Source organism: Balaenoptera acutorostrata, chromosome 1 (genome assembly GCF_949987535.1).
Source record: "Balaenoptera acutorostrata chromosome 1, mBalAcu1.1, whole genome shotgun sequence".
NCBI lineage: Eukaryota > Metazoa > Chordata > Mammalia > Artiodactyla > Balaenopteridae > Balaenoptera > Balaenoptera acutorostrata.
Window position 1 is genome coordinate 74,718,159 of NC_080064.1, and position 15,163 is coordinate 74,733,321.

A 15,163-nucleotide genomic window follows, 5' to 3' on the forward strand; every position below is an offset into this window, starting at 1 on the left:
CACATGGCAACCCAACTTCCAGAGACATCTCTCAGTCCTTGGGTTATAACTGGACTGAGTGGGGGTGGGTAGAGAAAGGTCTGAATTGGGTATAAGATTGGACTAGGCCAGACAGGACTTTTTAATAACAGTAAATGATCTGCATACTATGATAATCTGCTAGAGATGTCATTAAGGAATTTGAAAGGAAACGGGATCAGCACATGTGAAGACAGTGGTTAGCAACAAAAGTAGAATCTTTTCATGTTTATATCCCACTGAATTCAGTCCTTTAAATCACCTGGTACACAATCAATCATAGAGACTCCTCTCTGCTTCCAGCACTCTTGGCCCTCTCCACACAGCAGCCACAGTGCTCTTGCAAAACACAGATCTGGTCACATAACACTCCTGGTTAAACTCTTTAGTGGCTTATCATTAACACACCTGGGATAAAGATCTAACTCCTTAACACTGCCCACAAAGCCCTGATTCCAGTCTCACCTGCCCCGCCTCCCTGCTCTGTACTCCACCCACTCTGGTCTGTCCAGGCCTCAGGCACACCAAGATCAGCCTTCACATATGCTGTCCCCCTGGCCCAAACATCCTTCCCCACCCCTCCTTTCCCACTTCCCACTCGTCTAGAGTTCCATTCATACGTCACTTCCTCAGGAAACTGTTCATTAAACTAGGCAGGTATTCCCTTGTTACACACTCTCAGAGTACAGTATACATCTTCATAACACTTATTATAATAATTACATATATTTATGTATTTGTTCAATGAAAAAAGAGCCTGAGTAGTTTTATTTACCTTTGTACTCCTGACACTTAGCACAGTAGCTAGCAATGAGAAGGCACACAAGAAATATTTGATGAATAAATGAATGAATGAGTGAATGAATGAATGAATTTCCATGCATTTACCAATGTCATTGAGTACATCTCCAACCAGGCATCACTGATCATATTTTATCCTCAGTAACAGCAACAAATGAAGTAGGGCTTACCCTCAACACAAACATTGAGCAAGTCCACCTTAGCTCTTGTCCTCTCTGGGAAATCTTCTCTGATTACAATAATAGACTACTAGTAGTAATAGGAGGTACTTAGAGCACACTGAGTGCCAGACAGATTATGCTAAAGTTTCTTTATCGATCTTATCTAATCATCACAACAATACCACGGGCTAGGTGCATTTATTATCCACTTTTTTTTTAAAGAGAAGGAAATAGAGGCTTAGAGAAGTTAAGGGACTTGCCCCAAACCACACAGCTAATGTGCATTAAGATGGGACTGGAACCCAGATATGGCTGACTCTAAGACCTATATTCCTCAATAGTCAAGATATGGAAACAATCCAAATGCCCACCAATAGATGAATGGATTAAAAAAAGATGCGGGAGGAGCTTCAAGATGGCAGAACAGTAAGACGTGGAGATCACCTTCCTCCCAACAAACACATCAGAAATACAACTACATGTGGAACAACTCCTACAGAACACCTACTGAACACTGGCAGAAGACCTCAGACCTCCCAAAAGGCAAGAAACTCCCCATGTACCTGGGTAGGGCAAAAGAAAAAAGAAAAAACAAAGACAAAAGAATAGGGACGGGACCTGCACCAGTGGGAGGGAGCTGTGAAGGAGGAAAGGTTTCCACACACTAGGAAGCCCCTTCACAGGCGGAGACTGCGGGTGGCAGAGGGGGGAAGCTTCGGAGCCACAGAGGAGAGCGCAGCAACAGGGGTGCAGAGGGCAAAGCGGAGAGATTCCCTCATGGAGGATCGGTGCCGATCAGCACTCACCAGCCCGAGAGGCTTGTCTGCTCCCCTGCTGGGGCGGGCGGGGGCTGGGAGCTGAGGCTCGGGCTTCGGTCGGATCCCAGAGAGAGGACTGGGGTTGGCGGCATGAACACAGCCTGAAGGGGCTAGTGCGCCACAGCTAGCCGGGAGGGAGTCCGGGAGAAAGTCTGGAGCTGCCAAAGAGGCAAGAGACTTTTTCTTGCCCCTTTGTTTTGCGGTGCACGAGGAGGGGGGATTACGAGTGCCACTTAAAGGAGCTCCAGAGACAGGCGCGAGCCGCGGCTATCAGCGCGGACCCCACAGACAGGCATGAGATGCTAAGGCTGATGCTGCAGCCACCAAGAAGCCTGTGCAGCCCGCCACTGCCTGTGTGCAAGCACAGGTCACTATCCACACCTCCCCTCATGGGAGCCTGTGCAGCCCACCACTGCCTGGGTCCCATGATCCAGGGACAACTTACCCGGGAGAATGCACGGCGCGCCTCAGGCTGGTGCAACGTTACGCTGGCCTCTGCCGCCGCAGGCTCGCCCGCATCCGTACCCCTCCCTCCCCCCGGCCTGAGCGAGCCAGAGCCCCCTAATCCGCTGCTCCTTTAACCCCGTCCCGTCTGAGCAAAGAACAGACGCCCTCAGGTGACCTACACGCAGAGGCAGGGCCAAATCCAAAGCTGAACCCCAGGAGCTGTGCTAACAAAGAAGAGAAAGGGAAATTGCTCTCAGCAGCCTCAGGAGCAGCGGATTAAATCTCCACAATCAACTTGATGTACCCTGCATCTGTGGAATACCTTAATAGACAACAAACCATCCCAATTTGAGGAGGTGGACTTTGGGAGCAACGATATATTTTTTTTTCCCTTTTTCTCTTTTTGTGAGTGTGTATGTATATGTTTCTGTGTGTGATTTTGTCTGTATAGCTTTGCTTTTGCCATTTGTCTTAGGGTTCGTTCTGTCCGTTTTTTTGTTTTTTGTTTTTCTTTTTTTTAGTATAGTTTTTAGCACTTGTTATCATTGGTGGATTTGTTTTTTGGTTTGGTTGCTCTCTTCTTTCTTTCCTTTTTTTTTATTACTTTAAAAAAATTTTAAATAATTATTATTTATTTTAAATAACTTTATTTTATTTTATTTTCTTGTATCTCTTTCTTTCTTTCTTTCTTTCTTTCTTCTTTTCTCCCTTTTATTCTGAGCCGTGTGGATGACAGGCTCTTGGTGCTCTGGCCAGGTGTCACGGCACTGCCTCTGAGGTGGGAGAGCCAAGTTCAGGAAATTGGTAAACCAGAGACCTCCCAGCTCCATGTAATATAAAACAGCGAAAATCTCCCAAAGATATCCATCTCAATGCCAAGACCCAGCTCCACTCAGTGATCAGCAAGCTACACCCTATGCCAAACAACTGGCAAGACAGGAACACAACCCCACCCATTAGCAGAGGGAGCTAAAATCATAATAAGGCCACAGACACCCCAAAACACACCACCAGATGTGGACCTACCCACCAGAAAGACAAGATCCAGCCTCATCCACCAGAACACAGGCACGAGTCCCCTCCACCAGGAAGCCTACACAACACACTGAACCAACCTTAGCCACTGGGGAGAGACACCAAAAAAAACCGGCAACTATGATCCTGTAGCCTGTGAAAAGGAGACCCCAAACCCAGTAAGTTAAGCAAAATAAGAAGACAGAGGAACACACAGCAGATGAAGGAGCAAGGTAAAAACCCACCAGACCTAACAAATGAAGAGGAAATAGGCAGTCTACCTGAAAAAGAATTCAGAATAATGATAGTAAAGATGATCCAAAATCTTGGAAACAGAATGGAGAAAATACAAGAAACGTTTAACAAGGACCTAGAAGAGCTAAAGAGCAAACAAACAATGATGAACAACACAATAAATGAAATTAAAAATTCTCTAGAAGGAATCAATAGCAGAATAACTGAGGAAGAAGAGTAGATAAGTAACCTGGAAGATAAAATAGTGTAAATAACTACCACAGAGCAGAATAAAGAAAAAAGAATGAAAAGAATTGAGGACAGTCTCAGAGACCTCTGGGACAACATTAAACGAACCAACATTCAAATTATAGGGGTCCCAGAAGAAGAAGAGAAAAAGAAAGGGACTGCGAAAATACTTGAAGAGATTATTTTCCTTTCCCTAATATGGGAAAGGAAAGAGTCAGTCAAGTCCAGGAAGCACAGAGAGTCCCATACAGGATAACTCCAAGGAGGAACATGCCAAGATACATACTAATCAAACTATCAAAAATTAAATACAATGAAAAAATATTAAAAGCAGCAAGGGAAAAACAGCACATAACATACAAGGGAAGCCCCATAAGGTTAACAGCTGATCTTTCAGCAGAAACTCTGCAAGCCAGAAGGGAGTGGCAGGACATATTTAAAGTGATGAAAGGGAAAAAACATAAAACCAAGATTACTCTACCCAGCAAGGATCTCATTCAGATTTGACAGAGAAATTAAAACCTTTACAGACAAGCAAAAGCTAAGAGAATTCAGCACCACCAAACCACCTTTACAACAAATGCTAAAGGCACTTCTCTAGGCAGGAGACACAAGAGAAGGAAAAGACCTACAATAACAAACCCAAAACAATTCAAAAAATGGTAATAGGAACATACATATCGATAATTACCTTAAATGTAAATGGATTAAAGGCTCCAACCAAAAGACATAGACTGGCTGAATGGATACAAAAACAAGACCCATATATATGCTGCCTACAAGAGACTCACTTCAGACGTAGGGACACACACAGACTGAAAGTGAGGGGATAGAAAGAGATATTCCATGCAAATGGAAATCAAAAGAAAGCTGGAGTAGCAATTCTCATATCAGACAAAATAGACTTTAAAACAAAGACTATTACAAGAGAAAAAGAAGGACACTACATAATGATCAAGGGATCAATCCAAGAAGAAGATATAACAATGGTAAATATTTATGCAACCAGCATAGGAGCACCTCAGTACGTAAGGCAAATACTAACAGCCATAAAAGGGGAAATCGACAGTAACACAATCATAATAGGGGACTTTAACACCCCACTTTCACCAATGGACAGATCATCCAAAATGAAAATAAATAAGGAAACACAAGCTTTAAATGATATATTAAACAAGATAGACTTAATTGATATTTATAGGACATTCCATCCAAAAACTACAGAATACAATTTCTTCTCAAGTGCTCATGGAACATTCTCCAGGATATATCACGTCTTGGGTCACAAATCAGGCCTTGGAAAATTTAAGAAAATTGAAATCGTATCAAATATCTTTTCTGACCACAATGCTAGGAGACTAGATATCAATTACAGGAAAAACACTGTAAAAAATACAAACACAGGGAGGCTAAACAATACAATACTTAATAACCAAGAGATCACTGAAGAAATCAGAGAGGAAATGAAAAAATACCTAGGAACAAATGACAATGAAAATACAATGACCCAAAACCTATGGGATGCAGCAAAAGCAGTTCTAAGATGGAAGGTTATAGCAATACAATCCTACCTTACAAAACAAGAAACATCTCAAATAAGCAACCTAACCTTACACCTAAAGCAATTAGAGAAAGAAGAACAAAAAATGCCCAAAGTTAGCAGAAGGAAAGAAATCATAAAGATCAGATCAGAAATAAATGAAAAAGAAATGAAGGAAACAATAGCAAAGATCAATGAAACTAAAAGCTGGTTCTTTGAGAAGATAAACAAAATTGATAAACCATTAGCCAGACTCATCAAGGAAAAAAGGGAGAAGACTCAAATCAATAGAATTAGAAATGAAAAACGAGAAGTAACAAAGGACACTGCAGAAATACACAGGATCATGAGAGATTACTACAAGCAACTCTATGCCAAAAAAACGGACAACCTGGAAGAAATGGACAAATTCTTAGAAATGCACAACCTTCCGAAACTGAACCAGGAAGAAATAGAAAATATGAACAGACCAATCACAAGCACTGATATTGAAACTGTGATTAAAAGTCTTCCAACAAACAAAAGCCCAGGACCAGATGGCTTCACAGGCAAATTCTATCAAACATTTAGAGAAGAGCTAACACCTATCCTTCTCAAACTCTTCCAAAATGTAGCAGAGGGAGGAACACTCCCAAACTCATTCTACAAGGCCACCATCACCCTGGCTACCAAACAGACAAAAATGTCACAAAGAAAGAAAACTACAGGCCTATATCACTGATGAACACAGATGCAAAAATCCTCAACAAAATACTAGCCAACAGAATCCAACAGCACATTAAAAGGATCATACACCATGATCAAGTGGGGTTTATCCCAGGATTGCAAGGATTCTTCAATATACACAAATCAATCAATGTGATACACCATATTAACAAATTGAAGGAGAAAAACCATATGATCATCTCAACAGATGCAGAGAAAGCTTTCAACAAAATTCAACACCTATTTATGATTAAAAACCCTCCAGAAAGTAGGCATAGAGGGAATTTACCTCAACATAATAAAGGCCATATATGACAAACCCACAGCTATCATCGTCCTCAATGGTGAAAAACTGAAACCATTTCCACTAAGATCAGGAACAAGACAAGGTTGCCCACTCTCACCACTATTATTCAACATAGTTTTGGAAGTTTTAGCCACAGCAATCAGAGAAGAAAAAGAAATAAAAGGAATCCAAATCGGAAAAGAAGAAGTAAAGCTGTCACTGTTTGCAGATGACATGATACTATACATACAGAATCCTAAAGATGCCACCAGAAAACTACTAGAGCTAATCAATGAATTTGGTAAAGTAGCAGGATACAAAATTAATGCACAGAAATCTCTTGCATTCCTATACACTAATGATGAAAAATCTGAAAGTGAAATTAAGGAAACACTCCCATTTACCACTGCAACAAAAAGAATAAAATACCTAGGAATAAACCTACCTAAGGAGACAAAAGACCTGTATGCAGAAAATTATGAGACACTGATGAAAGAAATCAAAGATGATACAAATAGATGGAGAGATATACCATGTTCTTGGATTGGAAGAATCAACATTGGGAAAATGACTATACTAGCCAATCTACAGATTCAATGCAATCCCTATCAAACTACCACTGGCATTTTTCACAGAACTAGAACAAAAAATTTCACAATTTGTATGGAAACACAAAAGACCCCGAATTGCCAAAGCAATCTTGAGAAAGAAAAATGGAGCTTGAGGAATCAGGTTCCCTGACTTCAGACTATACTAAAAAGCTACAGTAATCAAGCTAGTATGGTACTGGCACAAAAACAGAAATATAGATCAATGGAACAAGATAGAGAGCCCAGAGATAAACCCACGCACCTATGGTCACCTTATCTTTGATAAAGGAGGCAAGAATATACAGTGGAGAAAAGACAGCCTCTTCAATAAGTGGTGCTGGGAAAACTGGACAGCTATATGTAAAAGAATGAAATTACAACACTCCCTAACACCATACACAAAAATAAACTCAAAATGGATTAAAGACCTAAATGTAAGGCCAGACACTATCAAACTCTTAGAGGAAAACATAGGCAGAGCACTCTATGACATACATCACAGCAAGATTCTTTTTGACCCACCTCCTAGAGAAATGGAAATAAAAACAAAAATAAAGAAATGGGACCTAATGAAACTTAAAAGCTTTTGCACAGCAAAGGAAACCATAAACAAGATGAAAAGACGACCCTCAGAATGGGAGAAAATATTTGCAAAGGAAGCAACTGACAAAGGATTAATCTCCAAAATTTATAAGCAGCTCATGCAGCTCAATATCAGAAAAACAAACAACCCAATCCAAAAATGGGCAGAAGACCTTAATAGACATTTCTCCAAAGAAGATATACAGATTGCCAACAAACACATGAAAGAATACTCAACATCATTAATCATTAGAGAAATGCAAATCAAAACTACATTGAGATATCATCTCACACCGGTCAGAGTGGCCATCATCAAAAAATCTACAAACAAACAAACAAACAAAGAAACAAAATCTACAAACAATAAATTCTGGAGAGGGTATGGAGAAAAGTGAACCCTCTTGCACTGTTGGTGGGAATGTAAATTGATATAGCCACTATGGAGAACAGTATGGAGGTTCCTTAAAAAAACTAAAAATAGAACTACCATATGACCCAGCAATCCCACTACTGGGCATATACCCTGAGAAAACCATAATTCAAAAAGAGTCATGTACCACAGTGTTCATTGCAGCTGTATTTACAATAGCCAGGACATGGAAGCAACCTAAGTGTCTATTGACAGATGAATGGATAAAGAAGATGTGGCACATATATACAATGGAATATTACTTAGCTATACAAAGAAACGAAATTGAGTTATTTGTAGTGAGGTGGATGGACGTAGAGTCTGTCATACAGAGTGAAGTAAGTTAGAAAGAGAAAAACAAATACCGTATGCTAACACATATATATGGAATCTAAAAAGAAAAAAGAAAAAATGGTCATGAAGAACCTAGGGGCACGACGGGAATAAAGATACAGACCTACTAGAGAATGGACTTGAGTATATGGGAAGGGGGAAGAGTAAGCTGGGACAAAGTGAGAGAGTGGCATGGACATATATACACTACCAAACATAAAATAGATAGCTAGTGGGAATCAGCCGCATAGCACCGGGAGATCAGCTGGGTGCTTTGTGACCACCTAGAGGGGTGGGATAGGGAGTGTGGGAGGGAGGGAGATGCAAGAGGGAAGAGATATGGGGATATATGTATATGTATAGCTGATTCACTTTGTTATAAAGCAGAAACTAACACACCATTGTAAAGCAATTTTACTCCAGTAAAGATGTTAAAAAAAAGAAAAAAGATGTGGTATATATACACAATGGAATATTATTCAGCCATGAGAAAGGAGGATATCCTCCCATTTATGACAACATGGATATACCTTGAGCATATTATGCTAAGGGAGATAAGTCAGAAAGAAAGACAAGTACTGTATGGTACCACTTGTTTGTGGAAGCTAAAAAAGTTACACCTATTAAAAACGGAGAGTAAAATGGTGGTTACCAGGGCATGGAGGGAGGAGGTGCTGTCAAGAGAGATGGTGTTCAAGGGTATAAACTTACAATGAGTAGTAAATAAGCCTCAGAGATCTAAGCACAGTAGAATGATTTTAGGTAATAATGTTGTCCAAATAATTTTTTTAGAAACCTGTGCTCCTTACCATTATAATACATTGTTTCCAAAACACAGGGCTTTCCCCTCATTTAATATTTAAGATTGTATCTGGAGATATCATCTTCTAATCCTTACATTACTGTACTTTTCCAGTGCTATTTAACACCTGGATTGAGATATAAGACTTCATGTTTGTATGTTTTGATTTTTCATTAAATTTTAAGCTACTGGCAGAGAGGGGCCTTTTATTGTGTTTTGCTTCTCTGGCTTCCTCATATGGCCCATGCTTTGTTGTGATGTTAGTTTCAAAACAATTGCAGAAATGTTTATGTTAATTTGAGATAAAATATTAAATAGATAGTACCTTTTATCAGCTATGTAAAGTACATTAGGTGCATCTTCATTTTGTATAAGGCTAGAAGGCACCATTCAGATAGTAAATCTCCATTTACCTGCTCAAATATTAAATCTCCGCATGAATGGTGTGAATGTAAAATCTTATTCATGTATTTGAAAACTATTTTGTTACTGAGAAAGAAACCTGGAAGAGAAATCAATAATTCTCCTGGCTTCTGACCAACAATTTTGTAATTGTGTCAACCAAATAATTTTCAATTTATTACCTCACGTCAGGAAATCATAAAGATAATTCTTTCCCACTTACTACAACTGGGAACCCCTGACGTAAATCTCCCTATTTAGTCATAGATATGGGAAACAATATATCAAATATATATTATTTTGCTTAAATTCATTTTGCCAAAATTACATCAAGCTCTATCATCTCCACAATAGAAAACATGGGTTGAAATAATTAAATGAAAAACAAATACTGCTCTCACATTCACTGCTTCAGACTTCATGCATCTGCCTTTTTCAAAGGATCCACACTTCACTTCATCAAGTGCTTTGCTCCTGAACATTCACTGCAGAGTCAAGAAAAGAAAATGAGTTATATGCAGCTATATGAGTTTGTGTTCACTTAATCATTTACTCTAAGTAATATGGACCTAAGGGCATGACACATGGTAAGTTAAAAGAGCAATGGCCTAAAAACTACAATTTGTAGTTTAATCTGGATGCTGTTTTAAATCTCTTTGAATTTCCGTTTTCCCACTGGAAAAATGGTGAAATTCCTGCCTTGCATCTACTTATAGGAATTTTAGGAGGACTGAGATGATATATCAGAAACACTTTGAGAATATCTAAGGTTAGCTGTATCATAATTCTTGGTATTTTTAAGTAGCTTTGGCTTTATTTTACATAGATACTACTGAGGAAGACTGGAGAGAGAAATGGTTCCTTCTATTACAAGCCTTTTTCAGAATTTCTCAACACATATCAACAACCAGAGCAAAATAATATGTGATCCTTGATTACTTTAAAAAACAAAATACAATTTTTAAAAAGCACGAAAGAAGTAAGACTGGTAACTTTCTATTCAGCTCAAAATTTATTTTGGAAATGTTAACTTCACCATGAACTATTCACCTTCAGTCTTAAGTGTATTTCATAGGGATGATTTAAATTTCTGATATTCTGGTTTCCACTGATGAATTCTGCATTTTGACAAGTTTTGATGAAGTCTATTCACTCTAGACAATTAATACAAACCTAACTTGAATAGTTGATTTTGACTTTATCCCCTTGAGTTTCTAGAACTGCCTTGATTAAATTTTAAAATATAATTACAGGTAGCACATTGAGTCAGTCAGTTAGTCAGAGAAATCTGAGCTCTGAATGCCGACTTCCTGCAGCACACTGCATTAAGTGCTCTGGAGGAGGGTGGCGGTAGATGCGAACAGTCATCATGAAATGATTCAAGGATTATTATTAACACAACATATCACCAAGTACAAAGTACTCAAGTGGAAACTGTATACACAAAAGTTCAAGAAATGGAGAATAAAGGAAGCACCTTTCCTGCTTTAACTGCCTGTCCTATATATTTAGTAAATGTATTTTGTGACTGCTAGTAGCTTTGCTGGCATCCCAAGAAAACAAATTAAACAATGTTGGTCTACTTACAAATGGGTAGCCTGGGTTGGTGCAGAGCAGTTCTTTAATTTCTTTTACCTGGTAATACTGTAACAGTTTTGTTAAGCGAAGGGTCAGGGAAAGATTTTTTTTAAGAAACTTTTTGTTTTGGAATAATTTTAGATTTACAGAAATGTTGCAAAAATAATACATAGAGTTCCTATATACCCTTACCCAGTTTCCCCTAATGTTAACATTTTGCATTGCCATAGTACAATTTTCAAAACTTAGAACCAACATTGGTACATTACTATTGACTAAACTTTGGAATTTATTCTAATTTCATTCATTTTCCACTAATGTCTTTTTCTGTTTCAGGCTTCAATCCATATATCACATTGCCTTTAGCAGGATTGTCTAATGTCTTGCTGCTGCGATTTAAAAAATCAGCCATTTCTGGACAATGAGGCTAATCAAAATATTAATGTGAGCAGTAATAGAAATGAATTGAGTGTCCAAGAGCCACCTGGGCACTCCATAGTGTCAGATTCTTAACTAACTTTGGAAAAAAATAAATATGATTTTGTAGGCAGTCATTAATCTCTTTTATTTACCTAAAGGTGACGATTGTATCAATACAAGCTCTATCATCATTTCTAGAGGGGGTTTTTTTGTTTGTTTTTTGTTCTGGGGGCTTTTTTTTTTTTTTAGTATATCCATGAGAACATTTTGATGTGATCATTCTTTTGGTATCACCTAGTGTAGGCACCTAGATTTTCCAAACAAAGACATGGGAAGAGGCTGATTTGGTTCCCAGTTAAGGAAGCTTACCTTAGACACTAGAGAAAAAAAAACCTTAAATGGTCAGCTTATATGTATCAGAAGATAATTATGGATCAAGACCAGTGGGTCTCCAGTTTGGGCATGCACCAGGATCACCTAGAGGGCTTATTAAAATACAGATTCCTGAGTTCCATCCCCAGAGCCTGACTCAGAGGGTCTTGGCTAGCCCAGGCATTTGCACTTCTAACAGGTTCCCAGGTGATGTGATGCTGCTGGTCCTGGTACTAAACTTTGGGAATCACTTTTGTTGATAGTTGCATGAAAGAAAAATAAAGCTATTTTGTTCTGACAAGGTATAATCATAGGTCCCTGGATTTATCTGTTGCCTACCAGTCAGATAAGGGGTCTGTTAAATCTCATTTCATGTCTGTGCAAGGACTAAGTTAGAAAAATAAGACAAATATATTAGCTTTCCGCAGTAGTTCCACCAGTCTGTCTTCCCTTCAAGCAATGTAATCATTTAAAAAATAATATTGTTTTTAACAGTAATATTATAAACCAACCATAAATTTTTGGCCTGAAACAAGGCCTCTGATTGATCAATGGAAATTAATATGGGTGGGGGATGAAACGCACATCTTCAGCAGTGTTTCTCAGACTTTAATGTGTTTACGGATCACCTGGGGATCTTTCGGTTGGCCTGGGTGTGGACCCTGAGATTCTGCATTTCTGTCGAGCTTCCAGATGGTGCCGCTGCTGTCGGGCCACGGATCATACTTCCAAGTTAGCTCTATATGCCTTCTGAAGGTTTTAGCAAATACAAGATGTTCTAGCATCTAGTGCTCCCTGGAGAACCCTGGAACTTCCTAGCATGTCTCTGTCATAGGAATAGTGCCTTTGACTAAGGCAAATTTTGGAATATACTCATCTGCCTCTGAACTCTAGACTTTAGAATAAAGAAGGGATAATTGTAGGGAAACTAAATCAACAAAATCCTCCTGGAGGGTACTGGTACATGGTGGAAACTTTTGGAACCTGGTCACTTACTGAGGGGTCCTTTATCTCTAATCTCCACTTTTTTACCCTAGTTAATCTAGTAAGTAGGAGTGACCTAGCAAAAAAACTGAGAAGAGTATAATCCAGTTCTGCAGTTTCTGCCCACATCACTGCTGTGAATGCTGATCTCATGAACACGTCTTCAGTTCCTCAGACTGTTCTTCCATCTCCTTACCTCTCTGTCCCAGAGGTCCTACTGGCTCTTATGATGGAAATTCCAGGAAAGCTACCGACTTTTGTTATTTCCCCTAAATGAAGCTTAGCTTTCTTTCAATTTTTGTGGAGCCAAAGGCCAACATAATGTAAGACCTTATCACCCCTATTAGAGTGTAAAGGGATAAAGGATAAGGAGTCTTTTATCTCTATTTCAACTGGTTGCTATAAGAAAAAAAAAAAAAAGGAAACTTCAGAAAAATTGAAAAGGTTTGTTGATTGCCTCAAGAAGAAGAGGAGTGGCTATGAGAATGCATTCTTTTCCATAGTGGGTTGGAAAAGAAGAAAAACCTTAGACAGAAACAACTAATAGTATAAACTTTGGCTCTCCCAAGATGCTGCCTAATGAGCCATCCTAGGGTGGGATGGTGGCGTGCATCTTGCACAAATGAACAGGGTAGAAGGACCCCCACAAAGCACCCCTCAGACTGTCTCTATAAGTAGACTCCCAAAATATTTTCAAGTTAATGATAAGGTGGCTCTCCCAACTAATGGTGGCAATGGAAAAGTCAGGCAATTTTCAGGGGTCCATAGATGAAAAAGCTAACAGTGAGATGGCCTAGCCTGAGAAATAGCCATGCGAATATATATCAACAAGAGGCCCTCACCACTCACAAATCTCCTAATTCCCTGCTTCCATCCCCTGCATTGCATTATAGGCACTACCATCAGTGACCTGGAGCCAAGGGAAGCCCCTATTCAAGAAAATCAGAATTTCAGAAAACTTCTATCCACCATTGTAAGCTTGGCAGCTTACTAGTACCTGAAGACTTTTCTGATGAGACTAGTAGTGATTTTAACAGACGTGATTTTTTGATATTGTAAAATACAGTGTGTCAACTTTTAGAAGAAATGCATAACTCAGTGAACCAATATTTTCCAGATGACCAATGAATGCATGATATTACAAAATCATGCATGGGTAAAAGATCCATTAAAAATGCAAAATGGACTAATAGATTTTAATGTACCAGAGCATAAAGAGATGCTTAATATGATTTCAGATTGTACATTGCAACTAATCTTTAAAAAACTTACAACTAGTCAAATTTTAATGTAATATCAAAGACGAACATCCATGGCTATCTGAAGAAGTTCTTAAATATTCCTCCCTTTTCCAACCACATACCTGTTTGAGGCCAGATTTTTCTTTATATACGCAACCAAAATGGTATGTCACAGCAGGTTAAACACAAAAGTAGACATAAACCCAGCTATCTCCTATTAAGCCAGACATAAAAGAGATTTGCAAAGCATGTAAAATAATGTCACTCTTCTCATTAGCTTTTTTGTTTGGAAAAATAGAGTCATTTTCATAAAGTGTGTATGTTATCACATAATGGGTTTATTATTATTATTTTTAAGTAAAATATATTTTTTCTCAGTTTTAATTTCTACATGGTAAATATTGATAGATAGAAACCACATAAATGAAAGTTCTTTGGGGTCCCCAATAATTTTTATGGACAAAAAGTTCTAAAACAAAAAGTTTGAAAACCGCTAGCCTAAGCTAAGGACTATGCTTCATTAGCTTTCATTTTTAATATTGTGTCTCTGATAATTGTACAGAATGTTTGCTATATTTTATGTTCATGAAATGATACGGTAGAGAATATTTTATTTCACATAGTAATTATTTCTATGATTATGGAAAATTAAGACAAATATGGGGAAAATAAACAGTATCGGTTGAAAACAAATAAATGAATGAGTATCTGTGTCTCTGGTCTGAGTCATCTAATCACTACATGCAGGTTAATATCGATGGGAAATACATCCTGAGCTACCAACAAGGTATAGAATACTGTAAACGAAAAAGAGAACTCTCAAACTTCCATGAGATAAGTAGTTTAAGTGCCAAAAACAGGTCTTGGGTACCAAGGGAACATTAACAGATGAGACTCTAGCTTTGTAATAGTTCTACTGTTCTGTCAAAAGAAAATTTGGAGAGCTTTACTTGATATAAACATTTTATCAAGCAAGAAACACTAATCACAAACAGGGCGATTTGAGCTGAAAGGTGGTTAGAAGCTCAGCATTTAGCAGTTACAGCTGAATTTATAAAGCATGGATGAGGGAGTACATTTTTTTTGTGATTGGTTACTAGAAACTTACAGCTTTTTTATGGGAGTAGCACTGTGTACACTGACCTGAAGAAAGCTTTTTTGTTTTAGGTCAGAGTCA

General features: G+C 38.5%; 1 protein-coding gene across 2 annotated transcripts in view; it reads right to left on the minus strand.

Annotated features, from left to right (window-relative positions):
- LOC103009966 (uricase) overlaps positions 1-15,163 on the minus strand; it is a 135,112-nt gene that overhangs the window by 117,480 nt on the left and 2,469 nt on the right. For both annotated transcript variants that reach the window (XM_057539944.1, XM_057539936.1), the window contains exon 2: positions 9,793-9,876. In XM_057539944.1, coding sequence (XP_057395927.1) covers positions 9,793-9,873 — 81 coding nt within the window. In that variant the 5' untranslated portion in view covers positions 9,874-9,876. The remainder of the gene's footprint in view (positions 1-9,792; positions 9,877-15,163) is intronic.